This window comes from Dunckerocampus dactyliophorus, chromosome 15, assembly GCF_027744805.1.
Source record: "Dunckerocampus dactyliophorus isolate RoL2022-P2 chromosome 15, RoL_Ddac_1.1, whole genome shotgun sequence".
In the NCBI taxonomy this organism is placed as follows: Eukaryota; Metazoa; Chordata; class Actinopteri; order Syngnathiformes; family Syngnathidae; genus Dunckerocampus; species Dunckerocampus dactyliophorus.
In genome coordinates this window covers 4,161,125-4,186,267 of record NC_072833.1, presented here as the reverse complement: position 1 = coordinate 4,186,267, position 25,143 = coordinate 4,161,125, and the positions used below count along the sequence as shown (strand labels likewise).

The following is a 25,143-nucleotide window of genomic DNA, read 5'->3' as shown; positions in this document are numbered from 1 at the left end:
GTTGTTATTTTCAAACGTGCCGAACAAAGTCACATTGACGTGCATCGCGTTTACAATTGCACAATTCAACATGTCCGAACAGGAGCAGGAAGAAGCAGCGCTTATTTACCCCTACTCCTGATGGTCTCCACAAAAAGGAAGCGGTACTTCTTTCCCACCGTTTTAACTGACAGAGCTGAAATTCAGCTGCGCTAAAAGAAGCTAAAGCTCCTTCACTTCCTCATGCGTCGCCCGCTGTGTTGTGTGCATGTTCCCTGGCCACGTTCCCCCCGCTCAAGACCTGACACATAGCGCAGCCAAAACCACCAGAAGGTTACTTTTAGTCCAGGGATGTGACTTAAAAAACATTCCCATTCCAAAACCAAAACTAGCTGAGCTATGCTTTGTCTACGCCAAACGCTGCTAACACTGTTTCCCAAATCAAAGGGCTCTGGGCATTTATCTCGCACGCTGTGGTGGAGGAGGGGAAAAAATGCATGCCGCAACTGTAGTCGCCTCATGGATTGAAGACAGCGAGAGGGAGTGTGGTTAGCAACAGGAGGACTTACTCTGGAATCTTTGCGTCCCACTGTATGACACACTCTTGAAGTCGCAACAGTTTAATAACGTGTTAAGCCTTTCACAGATTAATAGGGGACAGAAGCACATCAATACCGCATAATTGCTGCAGAGTTCAAGTTGTAAAAAGTTGACAAAGTGCAGAACAGCACTTACTGGAGCCACACACACGAGCATGGACAAACACAGCTTACAAACATTTAGGCTGCAGACACACAAAACGGCCTGTTCTCAGCTGGACTTACCAAAGCAATTTTAAACTGCCAAAATCCCAGTCTCAAGGCTAGATTTTGGGCAACAGACTTTAAATACACGACTTTGAGATCCCTCCATCTTTTCCAGATATGCGTCCAGCTTAGAGACGTAAATCTCTTTGTAATAGACGATACGACACGATACATAGTTTAAAAACAGAACGATTCGATGCAGTGCACAAACGATACGATTCGATTCGACTCGACGATTCATGTTTGTTGACGTAGACATGAATCTTGCATTATAAAATAAAGATGCCAATTATATGAAAGTGGCACATCATATCCCCAAGCATGGTGTAAGGTACCGGCAAAAATAAATTCACCAGAATAAGATGTCACACAGACCAAAAAAAGACTTGCTGATTTGATGGGATCAATATTTTTACATTCTACAGTACACTTTAAATCTCTCTGTTTATACCTGTTGCATTTGGAATATTTCAGTTTTAACATCTCTTAATGTTGCTAGAAATGGACGTGGAGCCACCGAACTAAGTTCTGCTGTAAACTGTGTGCAACAACAATAAACATTGATCGATCTCTCTACACTGTGGTTGTTAAGAACCGAAAATGGTCATTTGCTGAATTTGCAGCATAAGGAGGTCATATTTACTGAAAGCAAACACTATTTCAATCGCTCACACCTCTGTTGGTCTGGCTGCTCAAGTTTTGCGCCCTTCTGGTAAAATACCAAAGACGTTCCAAACGTTTGTGTGTGTTTTTTGGGGTTTTTTTTGGTGATGTGTTGAAAATCTTTCGCGGTGACAAGCTAGCAGGTGCGCAAGCTATGGAGCATGCGCGACAACCCTTTTACCGGCAGCCCAGACTCTCGTGTTGTTTCAAAGACACTCTCAACCGACTGCTTCTCTCGCCATACCCGGTGCATGTCTCCACTATCAATTGATCGAAATATTTATGGCCGATTCTTATCAATACAGGAGGCTGCTGCCGGTGCAGTCGAATCGTTTGCTCGTCAAAACGGACATCCGGTCGCATCAGTTTATCCTTCACAGCCCTAGTCCAGCCCCCATCAAACTCCAAGCTTTTTCACCAGCTGCAAGCTTGCAAATAAACTTATAGATTGCCAATTGACGAGCACATGTCTTTACAATCTACAATCATATTGGCCTATAGTTTGGAGGGAGCTTTGCAAGAAAAAGATCTTCATTTTGACATTCAACTTGGCACACAGGAGGGAAAAATGCATGCACCCACAAGCGAGGAATAGGCAGCACACAAAAGCTAAACCAGGTGGACTGGTGGAGCGGAACGGGCTTTCATTTGCCCGTCTTCATTGCCAGCTGCCTGGTTTCTTTTCACCTCATCTCTGCGCAGGGAGATAGCGACCTAACCACCGTGGCGCAAGAACTTCTATCAACAATAAGTGTTTGAAAGCAGAGTGGCAATTGCAATGTTATTACTTCTCGATGATGGGCTGCAAATATCATTCCAGCAATGCTTATTTTCTCTCAATAGTCATCTAAACTTGACTCTTGAAGTGGACATGGATGGACAGCATAAATAAGGTAGATTACATAGAAATATAGGTCAGCACATCCGCAGACGTTAATCGGTATCAGTGTAAAAGCATGCACGGGATCACTCACTGATGCCAAAGTTGAGAAGATTCCTAATCCGCTTGATGGAGTTGTTATCGCACCTCAGCTGTCGTGTCATTTCCTCGTTTATCGCGCTTAAGTGGTTGCTGACCCGACCGTGATAAGTGAATTTCCGTAGGATTCCTTACTTATGAATGGAATATTTTCGTAGTTAGAGCACAGAAAGCCTGTTTACTACTAAATACATTTTTTACACTATTAGAGCCCTCTAGGCATGAACTAACAGCTGTATAGTGACGTTTACACTCGTATCACCCGATATTGTAGAAATAGCAACAGAAAATAAGCCATCGAAGACATATGACTCGTGCTCGTGTGCGTTACTATAAATGTGGTCCCAAGGGGACCTAGAAAAAAAAGGAGATGGACAGGAAGTGACATTTGGGATTCAGAATTGAGTTTCAGCTTTGTGTGGGTAACAGCAGCAAAAGTCTGATCTGTGATCTGTGATCTGTGATCGTCATCGACAGAGTTATTCGTACATCTTTACTTCTTTCAGTCGCAGCAAAGGCTAAGGGGCTCCACACGGAAACGTTCTCAGGTCTAAAGAAGCAAAGTACTTTAGCATTTCAGCCTTGCATCCACACGGAAAGGGCGTTCTGGGTGACCTGAAACAGTATTTTTTGAAAACAGTTTCCAGAGTGGTAAAATCTGAAAACGACGGCTTGTCGTTTCCGTGTACACAAGCAAACCGCTTCTTTCAAGAAACGATGACATCACCGACTCTTCTCCGTCACGTCACTTATAATATCTGAATATTTTGACTGGCATGACTCACCCCAGTCAACATTCTCCTGATATTTTCTTGTCTCAAACTCCAAAATGACTCGCAGAAGTAATTCCCCTTCGTCCTAAGTCGAGACGAGCCTCGGAAAGCGGAAGACGACGGACTTATGCACGTGCGTTCTTTCTTCTTCTAGTGTTTGGTGGATCGCATGGTTCTGTCTGTGTGTCTGTTCACAGCGCCACACGTAGGTGTGCCTTGTGTATTGCATCGTTTTCTCCCAGTGATCCGTTCTCGTCTGGATGCAACTATTTACTAACTATTTACTACGCCGGCACAGTGGACGAGGCCTAAGAAAAGACACCCAAGAATAATCCTACAGATGTACTTTAGCGCTGTAAGTGTACAGCATGGCTAGCAGTAAATGGCTGGCAACGAGCGATGTGAGTAGAAGGATAGCTCGGTCTGGGGATGCGCAAGTGCTGCCGGCACTGGGGAAGCATGTATTCTAACATGTACTGTGACATTTTGAAGCAGAAACTGGGCTGCGTCTCAGTTTTCCAACATGATAATGAGCCCAAACACACCTCCAGGATGACAACTGCCTTTCCGCCGACCCATCCCTTCCACCCCTGCAGTGAGAGCGATGGCGGTGACAATTAATATGGAAGAGGCTGCAAGAAAGCAAAACATCTGCCTGCCTCTCTCTGTCTCTCCCACCCAGCTGTTAAAAGTGGGCGTGCCAATCAAAAACATTCTGACTCACAGCAACCTCTCCGCTTCCTTTCGCTGAGTGGGTGGGACCGACCTCCACCTGCACTTCATGCAACACATTTGCATGGAAGTTGAGTGCATATTAAAAAGGCGCACTGGGTGGATACCCTCAAGATAAGCCTTTTTTACTGCACTCCTATAAGGCCTGGTGGTAATTGAATGGAGTGAGGTTCCTCAGGCTGGTAAATTTAGAGTTACAAAGAAATGTTGTGACATTGCATGTGTGCCATAATCAAAGCCAAAGGCGGTCCAACAAAATATTAGAGTGTGTGCCCTTTTTTGGGGGTTTTCGCCCAGGCAGCACATATACCTCCAATAAGGCTGGTGATAAATGAATGGAGTGAGGTTCCCTAGGCACAACGGTGCTTTAACAAGTCAGCATGATGTTATTTTACATTTGCATCAAAGTTAGGTGAATATTAAAAAGGCGCAGTTGGTGCATACCCTCAAGATAAGCATTTTTACTGGACCGTGAGGTTATTATTTACTTCAAGGTCGCACCTCCTCCTGGTAAGTCTTTTGCATTAAGTCAAGGACAAAGCTCCCACAAGTTCCAGTAGAGTGCAAAGGCCGAGACAGACACACAGAAGTCGCAGGGAATGCAGATGATGAGTGCGAGACGCCATACTTTTATGACATGTTTCCATGTCTTGTCAAATATGGCACGTCTGCCGCCAACCACCAAGAGTCTTATTTAGCCTTGTTTGCCGCAAACAAGCTCAAAGACAGCAAAAGGGGCGGATGAAAGGCGCATCACAAACAGCTGAGAGACACAGAGACGATCCCTGCGGATGACAATCCCAAATTCTATGTAGTCGTTATCCCATACATCCTGGCCCAGTAGCCTTCATTCAGCACTCCTCCCGAAGAGATAAAACAAAAGCGCTCAGTGAGAGGCAGACTGTATAATTGTGTGTGTGTGTGAGAGACAGTGAATGAAAGGACTGCAGTGTTAGCGGTCCACGCTGAGCTGGAGGGCCGCTGGGTGCAGGTTCCGATGTTAAATGCGCACTCAGATTCGCCGCGGGAGGCCCGAGACGTTGGAACAACCGCACGCAAAGTGATAAGCGCACTGACAGACGGTGGTAGCCTCAGAGCACAGCCAGGGCCATTGAAGACACACACACACACACGCACACGCAGAGGATCTACTCAAGGACACGCAGATGGCAGGTGCTACACAAATACGAGCCAGTGGAGCGCACCTCATTATCAGCGAGGCCCGTCGGCCGGTTAGCTCATGAAGGCGTGCTAGAAACTTGCAGTTTCACTTTGGCGGTGAAAGGTTTGCCAAGCGCCGCCACAAGATGAGAATATATAGTTGATGACCGGTGGTAACTGAATGGCGTGAGGTTACCACAGGTTGACCACAGGTTAACCTGCCGTATAAGTAGGTATATACCTCTACAGTATATACCTACAATAAGGACTGGTGCTAATTGAATGCAGTGAGGTTCCCCAGGCTGGAAACATTAGCGTTAGAGACAAGGCTGCTTTAACATGCGTATAGAGTAGTTCTCAAAAAGAATAAGCAAGCTGGAGTCACTGTATTTTGTTTTGTGCATTTAGATGTGAAAAATGTGGCCATGAGCTTCAGGCTAAACAGTAGAATAGAATAAATATTATTGTTGGAAACCTCATGTTGCTGGATGGATAGATAGCGGCTAGACCTTTCATGAAGTGCTTTTGTGTGCAATCACCTTCAAAAGGTCAACCTGCCTTACAAATGTTATCATCAAATATTCATCGTCCCCATTTGACCAAGAATGCAGGGTCTTTCCCTTTGATGTCTTCGGTATCTTCGTGGAGAAAAGGTCATATTTTCCCTGGTAAGTAACTAAGCAAGGATGGTTATCACCAATAATCGAGGTAAAACTTCCCAAAACAGTTAATTCCCAAGAAGACCTGACCTGAAAGAGGCATTGAGCAAGTGTACCGAGTGTACGACCAACAATAAAACATGAGTTCTGAACACTGTGACTCCTTCCCCAAGCTCAGGAGGGCTATTTCTTGTCAAGCCAACAATGGAGTGATGACAAAGTAGCGCCTGTAGAGACGGGCAACCGGAGCAGGCGGGCCTAACTCTCAGAATAAAAATAAAAGATATGCATTTGGCATATGGAAAATGAATGAGTGTGTCTGTATTGGCACTGACTGCCATTCTTTCCGGGTTGGATTGTGTGGTTTGGTCTGCAAGAAGTGGAGATCAATAACGGGACGCGCTGACACTAAAAATGGAGCACAATGCAATGATTTCTGGTCATACGTTGTTGCAGTGGCTTTAAAGAGGAAACGTGCTCGCTTCCTTTTCAGTTCTTCTGTCCGCTTACTTGCTGTTTGCTGTCAGGAAATGCAGCCGTTGACTGATTCTGAACAGCACACATTCAGATTCTAGAGAAGTCATGTAAGGATACCCTTGCAACCTTGGAAACATTTCGTATTTACATGGCAACATGTCATTTGTATGTGTACATGGTCGCACATTTACAATTACTCTCTGCTCTCTGTACTGTACTTTAAATGTTGCATTCATTGAACACAAATGTACTCTACAACAGAGTTCTCAACTGGTTTTGCTGTGGCACCCACCATCATTCTTTATTAGTGCTACAACTAACGATTATTTCCTTAGTCGATTAATCTGAAGCTTGTTGTTTCGATTAATCCAGTAACCGAACAGGAACTAGACCAAACAGCTAGTGGTTTGGTCCGCAACATATAGAAAAGAGGAAAAAATGTCAATCACTTTTTTTCCCAAAGTTAAGGCTGACGTGTGTGAAGATCTTCTTTTGCCTAAAACACAAAGACAATAGTTCTGCTTTCATGGGTGACTTAAGAAATTACAAATATTCACATTTGAGAGGCTGAAATCAGAGGGTGCTTAAATCAACAAACGATTAATCGAATGGCAAAATTGTTGTCAGTTAATTCAACAATCAATTCGGCATTGATTCATTGATTGTTGCAGCTCTACTCTTTAATAACAAGCAGCTAGACAAATTCTTCCATTCAAATTTCTGAAATATCGTGTATTTCATGAAAAGACATCAAAGTGCAGTTTGTATCCGGTGTAGTGCAACAAAACACTGTGTACCAGCACAAGATTGGCAAAGCCGCCGCATCTCGTGGCGGTGTAGCAATCAAAGGGCGCAGACAAGAACGCAAAGGTGAATTCACGGACATCAGGATAATTTTCTTGTGATTTTTTTGCTGAAAAAAACCCACCAGTTGAGAACCACTGCTCTCCAGTACAGGGAGCGAACATGCTGTGAACCATTTTGGAGACTTTCTATTGATCTCTATTGTTAAAGGTGGTAGTTATCAAAATGTAACGAGGAGGAGGAGTGATGACAATATAGCCATGTGCTCATGTTTGTGTTGGTGATCGGCAGCGCCCCCCGCCCCCCTAAAGCTGTAAACATAGGGGAAAGACTGCAATGTATGGCATTAGTGCGTGTATATGTGTAGTCAAACATTCCAGCAGAGGTGGTTCAGCTGTTGTCTAGGCTATTTTGCTGTACCCTGCATGCCACTGGCTGGTGCATAGCGGAGGATTGTTCCAGGGGGGTGGGATGGATCGGGATGAGCTGTATTGGAAAGCTTCTTCCTAGAATCCCACTGGACTGTTCCAGAGGGAGTGAGAGAGACGCCACTCAAGCCATCTCGCAGCGTAAAAATAATTAACCAATACTCCACTGCCACTGAAAATCCCCCGTGTCTACTTTGAATTTTGTTTCAACTTCAACTCAGAGCCGCTGTGCGCTTAATCTTGCCCATTAACGAGACCGTGACTGCATGAACAAAAGAGGCTGCTCTCCAATTTGTTTCGTAATGCCTCTCTTCCTGTCAGGCACCCCTGAATGCGAGAGATTCCCAATTCCTCCTCCCCGCACGTCCTGCAAGATTAAATTGGAGGAAGCGGCGCTCCAGCGCCACACCAGCTACAACTAGGCTAATGCTGCAGCAGAAGCAAGACAGAGCGCTTGGGAGCTTGTCAAGCTGATACCTACTGCTCAGCTAATTTGCACATGCCAGGGTCCAACACAGACAAAATCAATGCGGTGGAGTAAGACACAAAACTGCCCCAGTTTCCCGATTTAGGTCAGTTCAGTGCTAGCACCAAGGCTGTCTGTAATTAAATAAAAGCATTCCACAAAAAGTCCGCAGGAGGGAGATGCAGATGAGGAGGGAGGGACGGTGAAGGCTGGAGTGATTAATTTCATCTTTGTTTTTCTCCTCCCACCCAAGCAGAAAAAGGTAACCTCATTTGTGTGCCCTATTCCACGCCCGCCGCTAGCTGGAGGGAAGAAAGCATAAAAATAATTTTTAAATTCTAATGAGCTGTGGTGAGACACAAACATCGCCCCTGAACAGACTCAACTTGGTGACAGCGCATCCATTCATTCCATCCTGATGTAAGTTGCTTCCGCAATAAAAGCACAGCAATTCCTCAATGATAAGAACCCACCCCATCCAATTTACCAAAACATTTGGGACATTTCCATCCTTCCACAGAGTCATGACCTCAACACCATTCAAAGGAATTTCCCCAAAACGCACTCCAAAATCTTGTAGAAAGTCTTCCCAGAACAGTGGTGCAGTTCCAGCTTCCTCCATAGCAAAATGCTTATGATTACATAAGCTGTGCTTTTCTACCTGCTAGGTACTAAAAAGTGCTTTGACACTGTTACCACATTTACCTACTGGTGACTCAGCATCAGGAGCAACTGGGGTTTCTGTACCTTGCCCAAGGATACTTTGACGTGGCCACGGGAGGACAGAGAGTCGAACCAACTAAGGTTGGGAGACAACCACTCTACCACCTGAGCCATGCCGCCGAACGTTATGTACTTCAATGTAACTACATTAAGCATGTTCAAAATAAACTAAACCACGACAATAATGGCCAGGATTCCAATTCCAGGCTCTTGTTCTTAACCGGATACCTGGTGATTTACAACCAATCCCCTTGCAGGGTTGACCTATCTGCTGATCGTGTTTTAAAAGCTATTATTAACCAGAGGCTGGGAGAAATGATGTGGTATCAAAACATTAGGTTTCTCTCATAAACTAGTGAGAAAGGACAAACTGACTTGAAGATCTATCAAATGAAGAGAAAGTCAATACAATCATCCACAAATGTGACCCACTGGCACCCAGTTCATATTCCGAGGTGGCGGTGATGTTGAGGTTACCGGTGCATTAGGGCCCTGTGCAAAGAGGATTATGGCTTTGCTCCAGATGAGGGTCCCGGGGGGAGCTTACGGGTGACGCATCATCACTGATAATGTCTGGAAACATCCACTAACAAATCGATGTCTGCCAACTCAATCATTCCCATTACTGTGTTCACCGCTGATGTGAGGAAATGCCAAATGTAGCCTTTGATATTTTGCTTCAGGAAAAAATGCATATCATGTACATATGAAACGTATAAGGAGAAGAGCAGAGTGATCCATTTGCAGGCCACTATTTATAGCAATTCCGCGCTCATTAGGTCACAGCAGAAGGCCCAAGCTGGTCGGAGGAGTGGGGCATCAGCTCGGGTATGCTTACATGTACAGCATCTCACAAGAGAGAATATACTTCTCATGCTTCTCATTTTTATTACTGTGTATCTTATATGAGGATAATACAACACAATTTTAGACAATATGTTTTCAGTGGAAAGTAAATTACGTAAACTGCTATACAAGCTGTGCGTTGACTGCTCTAAAGCATATACAGTCATCCCTCGTTTATCACAGTTAATCGGTTCCAGGCCCGAAGTAAGATTTCTTCTTTATAAATCAAATATTTTCACAGTTAGCACATAGAAAACCTGGTCACGACCTTCTATATACATTTTTTTTAACATTATTAGAGCCCTCTAGTCATGAAATAACACCCTTACAGTCGCCTTTACACTTGTATTACCCAGTATACTTGTAGTAGACATAATCAAAAAAAATAACACATATATGACATAAACACGACATAAAATAGACTCCCACATGTTAGCATTGGGAGATTTCCTTGTTTTTGTTCCTTTTTTACTTCCGGTTTCTGTACAGTACTTCCTCATCAGTATAACATTACCCACACCTACCGACCAGTGTAAAATACTGTCTATCACATGTCTTTAAATGCGTCTTATGAATGCCTTATATTTGTATTTTAGTTCATTTAGCCATTTTTATGCTCGAAAATGCTTACTTTAGGCCAAAAATATGTAAACACTTGCTGAAATATGCATGTTTTTTGACTAATAATAGGCCGGGGTCAAGCAATAAACAGCAATGATTAACATATTTTTAAAAAACTGTGATAGAGTGAAGATGTGAAATTTGAAGGGATGACTGTACGTTTACTTTCAACATTATCATCCCTTGAGAAGATCTACTGTGGAGATGTGGAGGTTCATTACTTCAGCATGTCAGAGTATATGTTGGAATTCCCTCAATGAAGTGCAGCTGCCCCCCTCGTGTTAGCAGCACTCACGCAGCCCCAAACCCCGACACAACCACTACCAAGTTATTTAGACAACAATGCCGTGCCGTTAGTTAGTTACTACACCAGCTGTACGCGGACTACTCAAAAGTATACCCAAGTTTAACTTCTACCGTATTTGTCAGGTGCCGTACATCCTGGCTATGAATAATGTGTGTCTTTTTGTCCATTTCAGCGAACCACCGAGCTCTTAAGGTGTGAACAATGACCACGAGGGCCGGAGTCCTATTTCAAAGGCACAAATCACTGACTTTTAAAACGAGCTTTTAAAGCGTCTTCCTTCAAAAGTGCTCAGAGACTGAAAGATGATAGCGGGATTTGGCCAGCATCAAGGTCAGAATGGAGTCACTGACAGGTCGTTATGTGTGATAAAAAATAGGTAGCGGGCCACATGAGCCAAAAAGATTTCCATTATCGATCCATTAACAGTGAAGATTACTCAATGCTATTTTTACACATCCAGTCCCCTCGGGGAAGAAACCCCCGCACGCGCATAACACTTGATCAACAAAGCCATCTGTCGTCAAACAGGATCTGGCCATGAATCCCAGTGAAACGTTTGCTAACTGGCACACGCTGGATTACGTCCATGCCCAGTGTGTGTATGGATAATATGCGGCGGGGCCAGCTCTCAACACAAATTGCTTGTTAGCGAGAATAGCCATGGGGCCTCACACGGAATGACAACCATCTGCAGCTGAAGGGTTGTGTTGTGGACATACAGGAGGTAACATACATGCTAATATTTAATATTAAAGAGCGCCATGCGTTGGCTAAACAAAGGCTCCCACGGTGGTTTCCTTCCCCACTCGCCCACACAAAGGGGATCCGTTTCAGCTACTTTTAGACGCAACACTTAGAAGCCCTCAGACTCCCTCCCTTGAGGGCGGAGAGTGATTGAAGTCGGGAAAATCAAGACACCAGGTGGACGCTCAGAGAATTGAGGACCACCACTTGAAGCCAATGTGGATGGATTTTTTTTGGGGGGGGTGAGAGAAAAGGGATACCATCGCCTTGAGTGACATCGCCACAGGGGGTGATATACGATATGCGATCTGGTGAGACATCACTTCCAAAAGCATGTCAGGCGGTTTATCTGTGAACCCAAACTGGGCGAATACGTCGAAGACGTCCACAATCAGATTAAGACGCCTACTTCTGTCAAAAAAGTAAAGACCTCATTCAATCAACCATCAGACAAACAAAACTTCAAATAAAGCAGCCGCTCAGATGTTAAAGTGGATTCATTCATTCATTTATTCATTTTCGCTTATCCTCACTAGGGTCGCGGGTATGCTGGAGCCTATCCCAGCTGCATATATAGACCAACAACCATTCACACTCACATTCATACCTACGGACAATTGAGAGTTGACAATTAACCTAACATGCATGTTTTTGGAATGTGGGAAGAATCCGGAGTACCCGGAGAAACATGCAAACTCCAAACGGTGATACAAACCCAGAACTTCCACATGCACAATTAATCAATGATTAATCGACTATCCAATTCATATTTTTCCATTTCCTTAGTCATCCATGAAAGAAGACCTACTGTATTATCTTTGTGTTTCAGGCAAAACATGATATTCACGCACACCGGAAAAAAAACACGCACGGGGAGAACATGCAAGCTCCACACAAATATGTCCAAACAGAAACACAAACCCTGATCTCCCAGATCTGTGTGGCCAACATGCTAACCACTAAGCCGTTATTTGGCCATCACGCAAATGTTTTACTCTTTTGAACGCATATTGTTTTGCGGAGCAAAATGCTTTACTTCAGTGGCCCCCACCAACTAGCCGGAACTACTTTCCTCAACACCAAAACGCCACCAGAACTCGGTTCACGGCACTATCCCTCGCTAAAGGTTTGGCCACCCCTGGTCTAAGGTCTAACCGATTACTCGATTAATCAAAACAACAAGCTTCAGATGAATCGACTAAGATAATAGTAGTTGCAGCCCGATCAAAATAACAAAGCTCACCCCTTATCCAACGGACACACGAGTGGTTTAAGCCTATTAGCCTGCAAGCGACAAAACCATATTCTAAGCAGGCCCGCTGGATGAAGAGTCACCAAGTCACCACGTTAAGGAAATAGGAAGAACGCAGAATGCAATCGCTCCTTCTTCCTCGCCAGAGTAAAGCTATTTCAATAAGCTGTGCACTCGTGTGCAACAAAAATCAATTACAATCGGGTCCGACACTCCTCACATTGACTGGTGAAGGAATGAAAAAGACATGAGGAAAGCAACCGAGCGACGGCGGACTTGCCATGAAAAGCCCCTCTTGTGCAAAGGGGTGGGGAGGAAGTAGAGCAGAGGTGAGGTGGACGGACACGGAGCCAGAGGATCGTCAATGTAGAGGAGGAAAAAAAAAAAAAAAAGAAAGGTCAGAATCGCTGCCGAGCTGTGAGAAGAGTTGTGCTGGAGACGAGAAAGCAGACATGACGGAGCGGGATCGATATCACGACCGTCACAGCTCTTGAACTTCCAGTCAATGTACACAGCCAATATGGCAGCCATTTAGGGGATGAGTGCAGGATGCTTTACATGCTTTACAATGCATTAAAAAGTCACTAGTGCTCGACTATTGACTTGTGCTTACACTGCATTCACCATTACACTCCTGACTAAATACATGGTGCATGAACAGCTGTGGCTGTAGGCAACCTCTTCTTGTGCTTTTTTCAGGTTATTTGCTTTAGACTGCTGACTGTCCCGCACATACAGGTGAGTGTTTTGGTGACATTAGCTGCCGCTTGACTGATGATCACGTCGTGAACCTTGGAAACTCACCATATTTTTCCTCATAATATTACGAGTTTATTGTCATCAACTTTTTTTCTCGTTAGAATACGACTTTTTCTCTTAACATTATTACTTTTTTTCTCAGAATATCCCAGCTGTTTTTTCCATTTCTGACCTTTTTTTTTTTTTCTAACTACTTCAACTTTCTTCTTGTAAATCTTCTTCTCGGATTAATGACTTTATTGCCGTAATATTTTGTCTTTATTCTCGGAACATTGTAACTTTTTCCGCAACCTGATTCTCACAAAAAAAAAAAAAATTAATGAAAATATATATTTCTATTTTGTTTCGTTTCTCATATTACAATATTAAAAAATTATGTATTTTTCTTTAATATTTCAACTCTATGCTATTAAAACACCATTATTTTTTCTCATAACATTACGTTATTCTCATAAATTCTTTTTCTTGTTAGATTACAATTTTTTCTCTTAATATTTTGACTTTATTCTTGTAAAATTATTGCTAATTTTTATATTTCTGCTGTTATTGCTTGTTTTTTTTTAGTTTTCTAGTTAAATTCTTTTTAGACTGTCCCGCAGGCCAAGAACAAAAAAGCATCCATAGGCCACAAATGGCCCACGGGGAGCACTTTGGACACCCCTGGTCTGTAACTTAATCAAAATTTAAGATAACAGTACAATCTTTGCGCCAAGTAGTGTTTCAAGCACACCACAATTTGACGTTATCCAAATAAAACTATGTCTAGAGGACATAAACAGCTTACTATGCTCGTTGTCCATTGCTAACTTCATTTAACAGCATTCGTGTCCACAAAAAGGACAATTTTGCGCCGAGAGAGGCATGAAAAAAGCCGTTTCCAAATCCCATTTCAGCGTAACACGCCCGCCTCCAAGGAAAGGAAAACATGTTCCAATAGATTTGACGCGAGGCAGAGTAAGTCGCACAACAAAGACCCGCCGCGGTTAAGAGTCTGCCGAGCATCTGTAGCGCTTTATCATCTTCAAGACGTCGTGAGATTCACCCAGGACGCTGCCTGCACGCACACACATGCATGCGATGGCCTACAAATAAACACACGCGTTACGCCAGAATATCTGGGACAGATGCATGTGGATTTGGAGGTGAGGATTGCAGTGGGGAGATAAAGGAATCGGCTGGAGGTGGAGAAGTATCAGGAGTCAGAGTGTGAGGTAAGGGTCATGGCGGTGTAACCTGCTCGCGATGAAAACACTTCACGAAGACAGAAGTGGGAAAATGGGACAGGAAGAAACAAGAAGCAAAAGGAACTGCAGGAAGTACAGCGACCAGTGGAAACAGGAAGGTGTGGACAAATCAAGTCTGAAGACGTTAGAGGCCTTTTCTCCGTCTGTGACATTAATCCCCGCAAACCCAGTGACCCAAGCTGGACCTGAGGGCTTGCTAAGTGAAACGGAACCTTCATGCAGAGCTCACGCAGTGTACGATTGGAGTTATTTGCACTGTCTATTTAGGTCACGCCCCCGTACGCATGCATGTTTAGGGCTCTGCGGTGGCTTAAGCACGCAGGTGCTCTGGGAATTTCTTCCTTTCTGTTTATTATTATTATTCCGGCAACTAAATCACTTTTTTGTGGGCTTTAACATGCATAAAAACATACTCACCTCACAGCATTTTGCTGTGGACAAATGCATATTTTTCACAACATTTTGGCCACAAGCAAACTGAGATGTTTGTCCTTAAAAACGGAGCTTTTGAAAACAAGTCAAAAGAACAAAGTTATTGAAGGATGCCAATGAGTTTCCTTCGTAGAGTGGCTGGACCCTAAGAGATAGGGTGAGGAGCTCGACCATCCGGGAGGGGTTCACAGTAGAGCAGCTTCTCTTTCACATCGAGAGGCGCCAGTTGAGGTGCTCGGGCATCTAGTCCGGATGCCTCCCGGACACCTCCCTGGTGAGGTGGTCCGGACATGCCCAGCCGGGCCAGATCTAGGACACGCTGGAGGGATTATGTCCCGGGAACGCCTTGGTGACCTCCCGGTGGAACTGAAAGAGGTGGCTGAAGACCAGGAAGTCTGGACTTCCCTACTCAGTGCTGCCCCCGCGACCCACGATCCGGATCAGAGTACTGAACCACAAGGAACCACAAGTGAGAACGCAGCCCTTATCATCATGAACGATGCATACTGGCATAAGCCAGGGGTGTCCAAACCTTTTCCACCGAGGGCCACATTCTAAACGATGAAAGGATGCAAGGGCCACTTGGATATTTTTCTGCGATATACTTGTACCTGTATATACACGTACCTGTACTGTAGGTGATGTAGGGGAAAGCACGTTGTTAGTATGAAATTCGGTCCTTGCTGTTGTTGTTTTTTTTTCAAAATCTTTAAATTTTCTTCTTAAATAATCTTTGTAAATGTTCTTATTTTCTTCTTGTAATGTTATGACTTTATTCCCATAATATTTTCACTTTATTCCCAAAATATTATAACTTTTTCAGCATCCTAATTTTCCAGAAATTACAACTTAATTTTCTTTGCTTCTTATGATATTACGACTTTAATCAACATATTTTGTGCTTTAATATTTCAACTCCCTGCTGCTAAAATGACATTATTTTTATTCATATTAATAGTTTATTCTTTTTTTGTCTTAATATTATTATTCTTATTCCCATAATACTATAACTTTTTCCCCCCAACCTAATTTTCCAAAAATGACAACTTTATTTTGTTTTGTTTGTTTCTCATAATATTACAACTTTAGAAAAGAATGTCTTTTTTCTTTAATATTTCAACTTTATGCTACTAAAATGACGTTATTTTTACGCATAACATTACGACGTTATTCTCGTAAAATTATGACTTTTTCTCATTAGATTATTTCTTTTTCTTAAGATTTATTCTTGTATAATTACAGTTGATTTTTCCAATTTTAGCTGTTTTGTTTAGTTTTCTTGTGAAATTATATTTTTAGAATGTGTCATGGGCCAATGCAAAACCAGACGCTGGCCCCAAATGGCCCCCGGGCCACAATTTGGACACCCCTGGCTTAAGCAGAACTAGTACTAACCGAAGCGAGCTTTATGGGCGACATGGAAGCCTTGAGGTCATTACGATTACACTGGGTCAGCCACACGAGCGCCCCCACAAATCAATCTACACTTCCTTTATGGTCAATACAGGCTTACAGCCACGGGGTGCAGACAACTGACACTAGACCTGCTCGTGTGATCATTTTTGACAATAAATGAGCATGCAAATACAAAAAAGAAAAACAAGTGTCTCTTGGCGTGTTAACAGTACCCCTCACCTGTCAATCACAGTGATTGTCACCGGCAGACACCCCTTCATTTATAAAAATGGCATGCCAGTCACATTTCCCCCTCGGCCCACACAGATGACAAACACTTCTGCAGGAGAATTACTGACAGTTAAGCCGCTGAATTCCTAATAGGACACATCCCATTAACCTCTCTCACGCAGGGATCACGCATTGCAGCTTTTTAAGTAAGAATCCATTCCTCTGCTAATTCTATCACTTTGGTTTTTTTGTACTTCTATTGTCTTGAACCCGCGTGATGAAACGAAACCAGCAATTGGCGTCTGTAAAAATAGCCGGGAATCACTCCCTACAGCAAAGCGAGGCAAGGATGCCACTGGAGTGGAAAGGCAAGGAAAGCCCACGCCGCCCCTGCCCCCCAACCCTGGCGGCCTGTCATAACATTATGCACGGCTGTGGACTAATAACGCTGTTGCTGCATGCTTGCCTGCGTCACTAGCGACAATGGTGTGGAGGACAATTTCAATTCATCTCCTCTTTAAGCAAACTGGCTTTTTCGGCTATAATCCAATTTGAAGTGCATAATAAATAGAGCATTGCTTAATTGAACCATGCAAACAAAGCAGCAATTGGGGGAGCCATGTTGGTGCAACTTGTTAGCTACAATGCCAGAGTGGATCATGCCATCTAAGCTGTGACGGAGGAGTGATCTGACAACAATTTCAACAGCAGAAGCATGTTTGCCAATATCAACAATATATTTCATACTCAGTTTTTACTGACTAGATACCCTACATTTATTTATACATTACATAATGTGATTGGAGGACAAGGGCTGCCATCTTTCCAGATGGAAGCGGCAGGCGAGGAAGCAATTACAAGCCCCTCCCCCAAGCCCCTACCCAGAAACCTCGGGGTTGGCTGCATTATGGAATCATTGCTTATAATGCCGGAATGGGCCTGGGGGTTAACCCACTCCAAAACAACCTGCTAATCCCCGGCGGAGAAGAGAGGGAGAGTTGGGGGTGACGGGCCAGAGCGGGTGCCCCCTGACGATGAGCTGACACGTGCCGGCAGGAAGAAGGGGGGGTCTTGACATTCCCGGCAGTAAGTCCACGAGCTCTTATTTCCAATCATCAATCATTGGTGACGCAGACCAGCTCATTAGATAGTTTCATTATGTGTCTGCACTGTGATGAGCAATGACAAGCCTGATTGGCTTCATCAAAGGGGCCTTAATGAGGGGACGCCATGTAGCCTTAACTTATTTTCTTCCCCCTGATAAATGACCATCCGTCTCTGCATTCACGGCCTCCCTCTCTCTCCATTTAGGGATCACATATGAACATCATCTCATTGATCTGGCAAGAGTCTTGCTCCAGGTTAAAAACCAGTAATGCACGTTCATACCAACTGGCCCAGAGTCCATTCACATTTCGTCCACGGCAGGAGCGTCCAGCCCGCCCCTCCCGCACGTCGGTGAGATGAATCGACATCAAACGGCAACGTTTGCGGCGCTCCAATTAAGAAGCGAGCCGCCCTGATCTTTATCTAGCTGGTCCAAGATCAAATGCAACTTGGAAAGCCTATCATATTAGCTAAACGTACAGGCAAAAAGAAGAAAACGGCAAATGTAGCAACTTACTTGAAAGTATATTTACATACTGAACAGTCATTGATGGGGGTGTCCAAAACCTAGGCCTGGGAGGAAAATCAATTAATGAATTAACCACACAATAAATAAAAATGAACTCGCTAATTTTGCTGTCCTTATCTCGTTCAATATCAAAGACGTATTGAAGTTACACGTTTTCATAACGCGGAGCGCCCGATCCCAACAACGTATTTATACATCTTTTACGTTTTTTTTTCACAAGAGGCTAAAAGGGGTGATGATTCAACTCCCCACTATACATTTCATTTCCGAGCAATTTGAAGCCATCGATATTAACTGCATTTGATAAGAGCTTGGCAGGGATCGTGTGGACGGTCGAAACACACATGACAGGAAGGAGGAAATGAGAGAGTGGAGGAGTGTAGCGTGCAGAAGGTTAGGCACTGTAGGGAAATGTTAACGCATGCTCATGCGCACACGCGCACACGCGTGCACACACATAGTTTAGTTCCAAATGTGAAAACTGTAAATAGTTCATGGTGTTATAATTGTAAATAAATTATTTTCATATAAAACAACCCATGTTTTGTGTTATTTATGTGGTGGTACAGTTGTTCAGATATTTGAGCTGTCACAAAAGCAAAAAATATTTGTCAACGTGAAAAGTTATGCTTGAAATGTATGTAATCCCTTTTCTAGTCGGGAACTGATATTTTGCTGAAACTTGCGTATGTTCTACTGCTGATTACCAAATATCGGAAAACGGTAGAAACAAAAATGTTTTTTCTGTTCAAAGACGGGAGTCTAATCTTTCTTTTGGTGGGTTCCATCTTTACATAGCTATAGAACACAGTATTCCGTGTACCTTGAAAGTAAAAATCGTTTAAAACTGACAGTACTGAAGGGGTTGCCTTTGGAAAAATGGATGGGATTGAATGAGTTCATATATTTCGTCTCATGGCTTCCAAACAGAGAGGAGAGATGTGCATTGGTTTCAGCACCTAGGCGCATTTGTTCCATAGAACAATGGCATGAACGGAGTGAGCCCTTTTGTCAGTCATACAGTCTCTTTGTCTCGGTGGGCGGAGGCGGGGACGCTAGAATACACAGAAGTGCAGAAGAGTGTGACATAGTAGAAATTAAATTAGCGTTGCAGTATATTGTCATGTATCTTTTCAATTTTTCATTGCATTTTTCTTAAAGGTAATGTTAACATCGCGTCTCGTTCTCGGTGACCCAACCTCGTCATTAAAGTACAACACGTTTACACTTGCAAAACGCATCTAGGGCCCTATGATTTGATGAATTACTGAGCAAAAGTGGCCAATGATGTATTGCATCAATAAATGTAAGGATTTTTGCATTTCATGAAAAGACATTTTATCTGCTGTCACAAAAGTACGCCCTCTATGCTGGTAAAGTAATTGTAAAAGGTTAAAAAATGGAATTTAAAAAATGTAAATGGAATAAACGGAATTTGGAAAAAATAAATTAAAAAATTGGGGGGGTGGGGATTTCATAGGGCCTACTCAACATTTCCGAAAAGGAGTAGGAAAAAGCAGAGCCTAATTATGCAAATGCAATGGAATTAAATCAAATGCATGCAAATTCCTGGAAGGGCAACAGCTGTTCTGACTGGTATGAATAAATGAGGTGTTATTCCATAACCCCCAAATCGGGGATCAGGGGTCAATTCAGGATTAGCCGGATTAACATTTGTTCAAGCACTCCCCGCGGAATGTGCACAACTTGAAGACCTGCGAATGGGATACTGAGTCATGACACAAATGTTCATGTCAATAAGCTATTTTCAGGTCAAATGCCTTAATCTGCATCAATTTTAATTACTTTTTGTTTCTTTTGTTTAATGTTACTACTGTATAAACAACAATAATATATTCAATAATTATTCACACTCCTACCGTCAGGCAGACGCTACAGGAGTTTGAAGTCCAGGACCACAAGCCTGGCAAACAGCTTTTACCCACAGGCCATCAGGCTTCTCAACGAAGCACTCGCACACGCCGCACGCAACACACGCACACACTCATAGCACTTTATTTATTTATTTATTTATTTATTTGTATTATTTACTTGTATTAATGTCTCTTCTGTTGTTGTTGCTTAATTTATTGGTATTTATGTTTATGTTTCTTATGTTCTTATTCTTTCTTGTGTTTTCTTTCTTTTCTTGGGAGAATGAACAGAATAAGATTTTCATTGCATGGTATAACTGCTGTTTTACCATGCACATGACAATAAAACTCTCTTGAATCTTGAATCTCTTGAATCTTGAATAATATATAGTAAGACTGCAACTACTGCTAGTTGTTTTGATTAACCGAGTAATCGGTTAAGCCCCAGACGTACCACATCAATATGAACCAAACACAAACGGTTAGTGGTTTGGTCAAAAGATGAAAACATGTTGATCGCTGTTTTCCAGAGTCAAAGCTGATGTGTGTGAATATATTGTGTTGCGTAAAACACAAATACTGTATAATAGGTCTGCTTTCATGGATGACTAAGGAAATTAAAAATATTCACATTTGAGAAGCTGAAATCAGAGGATCTTTACATTTTTAAAACCAAAAATGATTAATTGGATACCAAAATAGGTGTCTATTCATTGGCTAATCAGTTAATCATTGATTAATTGTTACAGCTCTATTATACAGTATTTTACAAAAGAGAGGACACCCCTCACATTTTATAGTATATCTTTGTTTAAAGTAGTCAGTGTACAGCTTGTATAGCAGCATGGATTTACTAACCACTGAAAATGAGTCAACACACAGCCATTCTTGTCTAAATACCTGCAACCGATCCACATCGTTTTTCACTTTCGAGCCAATCCCGATACTTGAATTTGGATATCTGCTGACACCAATACTAATACTAATATTGTTATCATTGTACGAATGACGAGGAGATGGCCGATCAACAGTCGCTTCATTGCAACTGTCGGCTGCGAAGCCGCCAAAAGAATATCAGCAAACGCGGCTGTCTCCTCGCATGCAGCACCGGGCACACACACAGACAGTCGAGACAACACAGAACTCTTAACATCGCACGTAACTCCCGGGTCGCCGCATTATCGTCATTGTTGATTTTATATGAGGCTGGGACAAACTACTCCCTACAGGCAAGTATGATACCGTAGCGACTAGGCCTGTCACGATAACAAATATTGCTGGACGATAATTGTCCTACAAATTATTGCCGATAAACAATATTACTGACATTATTTTGAGACCATTTTTTCATGGCTGTGAACGCATTAGTGTGTGTGTGCGTGCGCGCCGTGCATGAGGAGGACAGCTGCAGTGGAGATGCGTGCGTGGAGACAGCTACGTTCGCTGATGCCCTTTTGGCTACGTTTGCTGATATCCTTCTAGCTCTGTTTGTGTGTCACAGTCAAGCAAGGTGGTGGTAGTGTCATGGTCTGGGTTGGCACGAGTGCTGCTGGCACTGTAGGGTAGCAGCGGTTCATTCCAAGGAATTCCAACATGTACTTGTGAAGCAGAGGATGATTCCCTCCCTTGGGAAAGTGGGCTGCATGGAAGATTTCCAACATAATAACAAGCCCAAAGACACCGAGATGATCACGCGCATCGCTGAGGAAGCTGAAGGTACGGTAATGTGCTTACAAAACTGTGATTCCATTATGTAAACAGTCCATAAAAGCAGCGTCTAACTGTAAAAATAACCCATTACAATAAGCTTTGATTGATCGGTCTGCTCCTCGTCACTCAGCAGCAGCACTGGCAGCTCTTCACCTGCTCGAACAGAGCTGCCAACCCACAGCTTCTCATGTCACACATCTCTTTTTTGTGGGTTTCACAACAGGAAAACACCCGGGTTCCTTCCTCTAAAACAAAAAAAAGAAAAGAAAGAAAGACAAAAGATGTGCTGCGCTGCCAGAACATGACTTAAAATTTCGTTACTGGGGGGAAAGGGGGATGTAGAGATCTTAATCCAATTAAATGCAATACTTCCTATTCACTACTGAGGCCTGCTTCTTCCTACTCCTATTCGTATTTATGGGAAATTGTGCAAGTGTAAACGAGTCATGCTTGAAAACCAGTTTATGACCTTCTAAATACGTTTTTTTAACATTATTAGAGTCCTATAGACATGAAATAACACCTCTATAGTCACCTTTACACTCATATTACCTAATATAGTTGATATAATAAGAAAAAATAAGGTATAAATAAGACATAATATAGGCTCACACATTAGCATTGCGATAGATCCTTGATGTTCTTCTTTTTTTACTTCCTGTTGTGTGGCTGTTGTCTCATCAATGTAACATTACTGGCACCTAGTGACCCATGTGGAGTACTAAATATCTAAATAATATAATAAATAATACGTCAAATGAGTCTTTTGAATGCCTTATATTTGTATTTTAGTTAAATAAGCCCATTTTATGCTTGAAAATGCTTAATTTAGCCAAAAAATATATAAAATGGGCATATTTCTGACCAATAATAGGCCGTATTCAACCATGACACAGCAATGATTTACTAATTAATTACAGTCGTCCCTCGCGACATCGCAGTTCGGGCTTTCACAAAGTAATTAATTAATAAATGATCATTGTCTCGTGGTTGAATACGGTCTAATAATCGTACATAAAATGCATATTTAAGCAAATTGTACGTATTGTTGGCCTAAATTAAGCATTTTTTGGCATAAGAATGGCTAAATGAATCTAAATGAACTAAAATACAAGGCATTTACTATGCACACAAGCAGGAGTTTTATTTACATCTTATATCTTTACTTTTATTTTGTCTCCTATATTGGGTAATACGAGTGTAAAGCCATTTAAAATACATTGATGGGACTATAGCCACCGCAGGAAGTACGCTGTCCAGAAAAAAACCCAACAAGGAACTGCAAACGTGTGAGTCTATGTTATCTTATTCATGACAAATACGTCCTATTTTCTCTGATTATATTGGGTATACTGGGTAGTACAAATGTAAAAGGGTGTTATTTAATGTCTAGGGGCTTTGATAATGCCAAAAACTAAATTTTGAAGATCGTAAACAGGTTTTTTATGTCATTACTAGGAAAATATTGAATCCTACTTTGCGGAAAAGCACTTATCGTGGTCGTGTCTGGAAGCAATTAACCGCGATAAACGAGGGACGACTCTAATATATGTTTGCAAAACCGTGACTGAGCTGTGAAATCCGAAGTGCACAGTGGCTAGGGATTATTGCATACTTGCTAACACATGACCACGTGGTCAATGACAGCTACGGTTTCCTTTCCACTTTCTCATGCACTCCAAATCATTGTCAAAGTTTTTAAATGACTCATTTGGTTTATATGAGTACAAAGGTCTTAAAAATGCCACACCTCTGACGACAACAATACAATTTTGGCCTTTTAATTCCATTACGGAACCAGACGAGGCCAAGGGGACTACTTCGTAGTTCACTGCGCTTCACTGATTTTAGGTCACGGTGGTAAAGGTGGCATCAAAGCAAGGGCAGGGTGGTCTGATGCAAACCAAAAAATGTGTTGATGTGACACTTTCTCCTGTGAAATGGATTATTCCAGCGTCCCACACACACACAGCAGATCTCAGGAGATATTATTAGGAGACATTTAGGTTCCTCACATCTCTGTGATCATCTCATTGTGAAGAGGTGGAGGATGTGGGGGGGGCAGCAAATAGGAATTCTCACCACACAAGCCTGTGTTCCACCCCCCCCCCTTCTCTGTTTCCTACATTTGGTTTGTTGTCACTGTTTGATTCCACAACCTGCAGCAATGCACTAAGAAAAATACAACTCTTCCCTCATTTATATTTAAAGAAGTGTCAGATTTAAGTGATCTTTCTGCTTATTCTGCTTATAAGTGATAAGCTTATAAGTGATAAACATAAAAAAGGTATGGGAGATATACATATTCAAGCTGCATGCAAACGAAGAGAGGCTGCTTTGCAATGTGGCAGTCAAGGTCTCATCATCAGCGCTTGGATGCTTCCCCCATTGTTGTTTAAAAAAACATGAAAACACCCTCCCGTAGTAAACAATCAAAGCCAGACTGATTCCTCAAAGGCAAACGATCACGTCAGTGAAGGCACCACGCGTAGTACACAGTCAGGAATATTATTTTAAAAATCAATGAACTTACCGACGCCGTATTTTTCCTGCTCCGTAGGTATCCACATGGTTTTGTTAAGTGAGGGGACGGAATAGCAGCGAAATCGGTGCCGTCAGAGGCATTCTATTGGCGTGCTTTCCTCCGCTCCGTAGTAGGAGTCATTGTTTGGATAGAACACGGCGAGAATGCGCCGCTGCTACCGCCGCCGCAGCTGGTAGCGGTACGGAGACTTGATGCGTTCGCGTACCCTCGGGAATCCGGCAACTACCCAAGTGAGATTTATGTGTTCAAATGGGCTTACTTTTTTCACTTCTTTGCATTCTTTGACTCTAAATGCCTCCACTAACTAGTATTTTTCATGACTGTGCCTAAGAGCGGCTTTTATGTTTTTTTCCAAGTATCGCTATGGAATGTATTAAAATGTCATCATTTTAATACAAAGTAAAAGGGTATACGGTGATAAAGTTTCTGTTTTAAGTAAATGCAACACTTTATTTCTGAAATTCAGCACAACTATTTTAATCAATCTGAGAGTCTGAAGGATCGACATTGTCCGAGCTGTATTGAACGCAGCCCGTAGCGGTGCATTGTGGGGCTTGTAGTAGCAACTTAGTGACGTCAATGTGGTTAGGTAGGCCTCTTTTTAGCCCAAGGCTACTTAGAGAGGCACCTCAAATTGAGGAATAAGGAAAATGGAAAAGAAAGAAACAAATAAAGACATACACACACATTGGTTTAGTGGTTAGCCTCACAGTCTGGAGATCCCGGTTTGAGTCTCTGTAGGAACGTATCTGTGTGGCGTTTGCATGTTCCCCGGGTACTCCTGCGCACTAAATCATGAATGTTAGGCTAACTGGAGACTCTAAATTGTCCATGGGTGTGAAGGATTGTTTGTCTATGTAGGGGGTACCCCACTCCGCTGAGGTAGGCTCCAGCTCA

The 25,143-nt window shown here is 42.7% G+C and overlaps 1 protein-coding gene across 3 annotated transcripts in view; it reads right to left on the bottom strand.

Annotated features, from left to right (window-relative positions):
• dock4b (dedicator of cytokinesis 4b) overlaps positions 1–24,403 on the bottom strand; it is a 90,980-nt gene extending 66,577 nt beyond the window's left edge. For 2 of the 3 annotated variants that reach the window (XM_054800404.1, XM_054800406.1), the window contains exon 1: positions 24,235–24,403. In XM_054800404.1, coding sequence (XP_054656379.1) covers positions 24,235–24,271 — 37 coding nt within the window. In that variant the 5' untranslated portion in view covers positions 24,272–24,403. The remainder of the gene's footprint in view (positions 1–24,234) is intronic. The other variant, XM_054800405.1, reaches the window with a different exon arrangement.
• Positions 24,404–25,143: the final 740 nt, after the last annotated feature.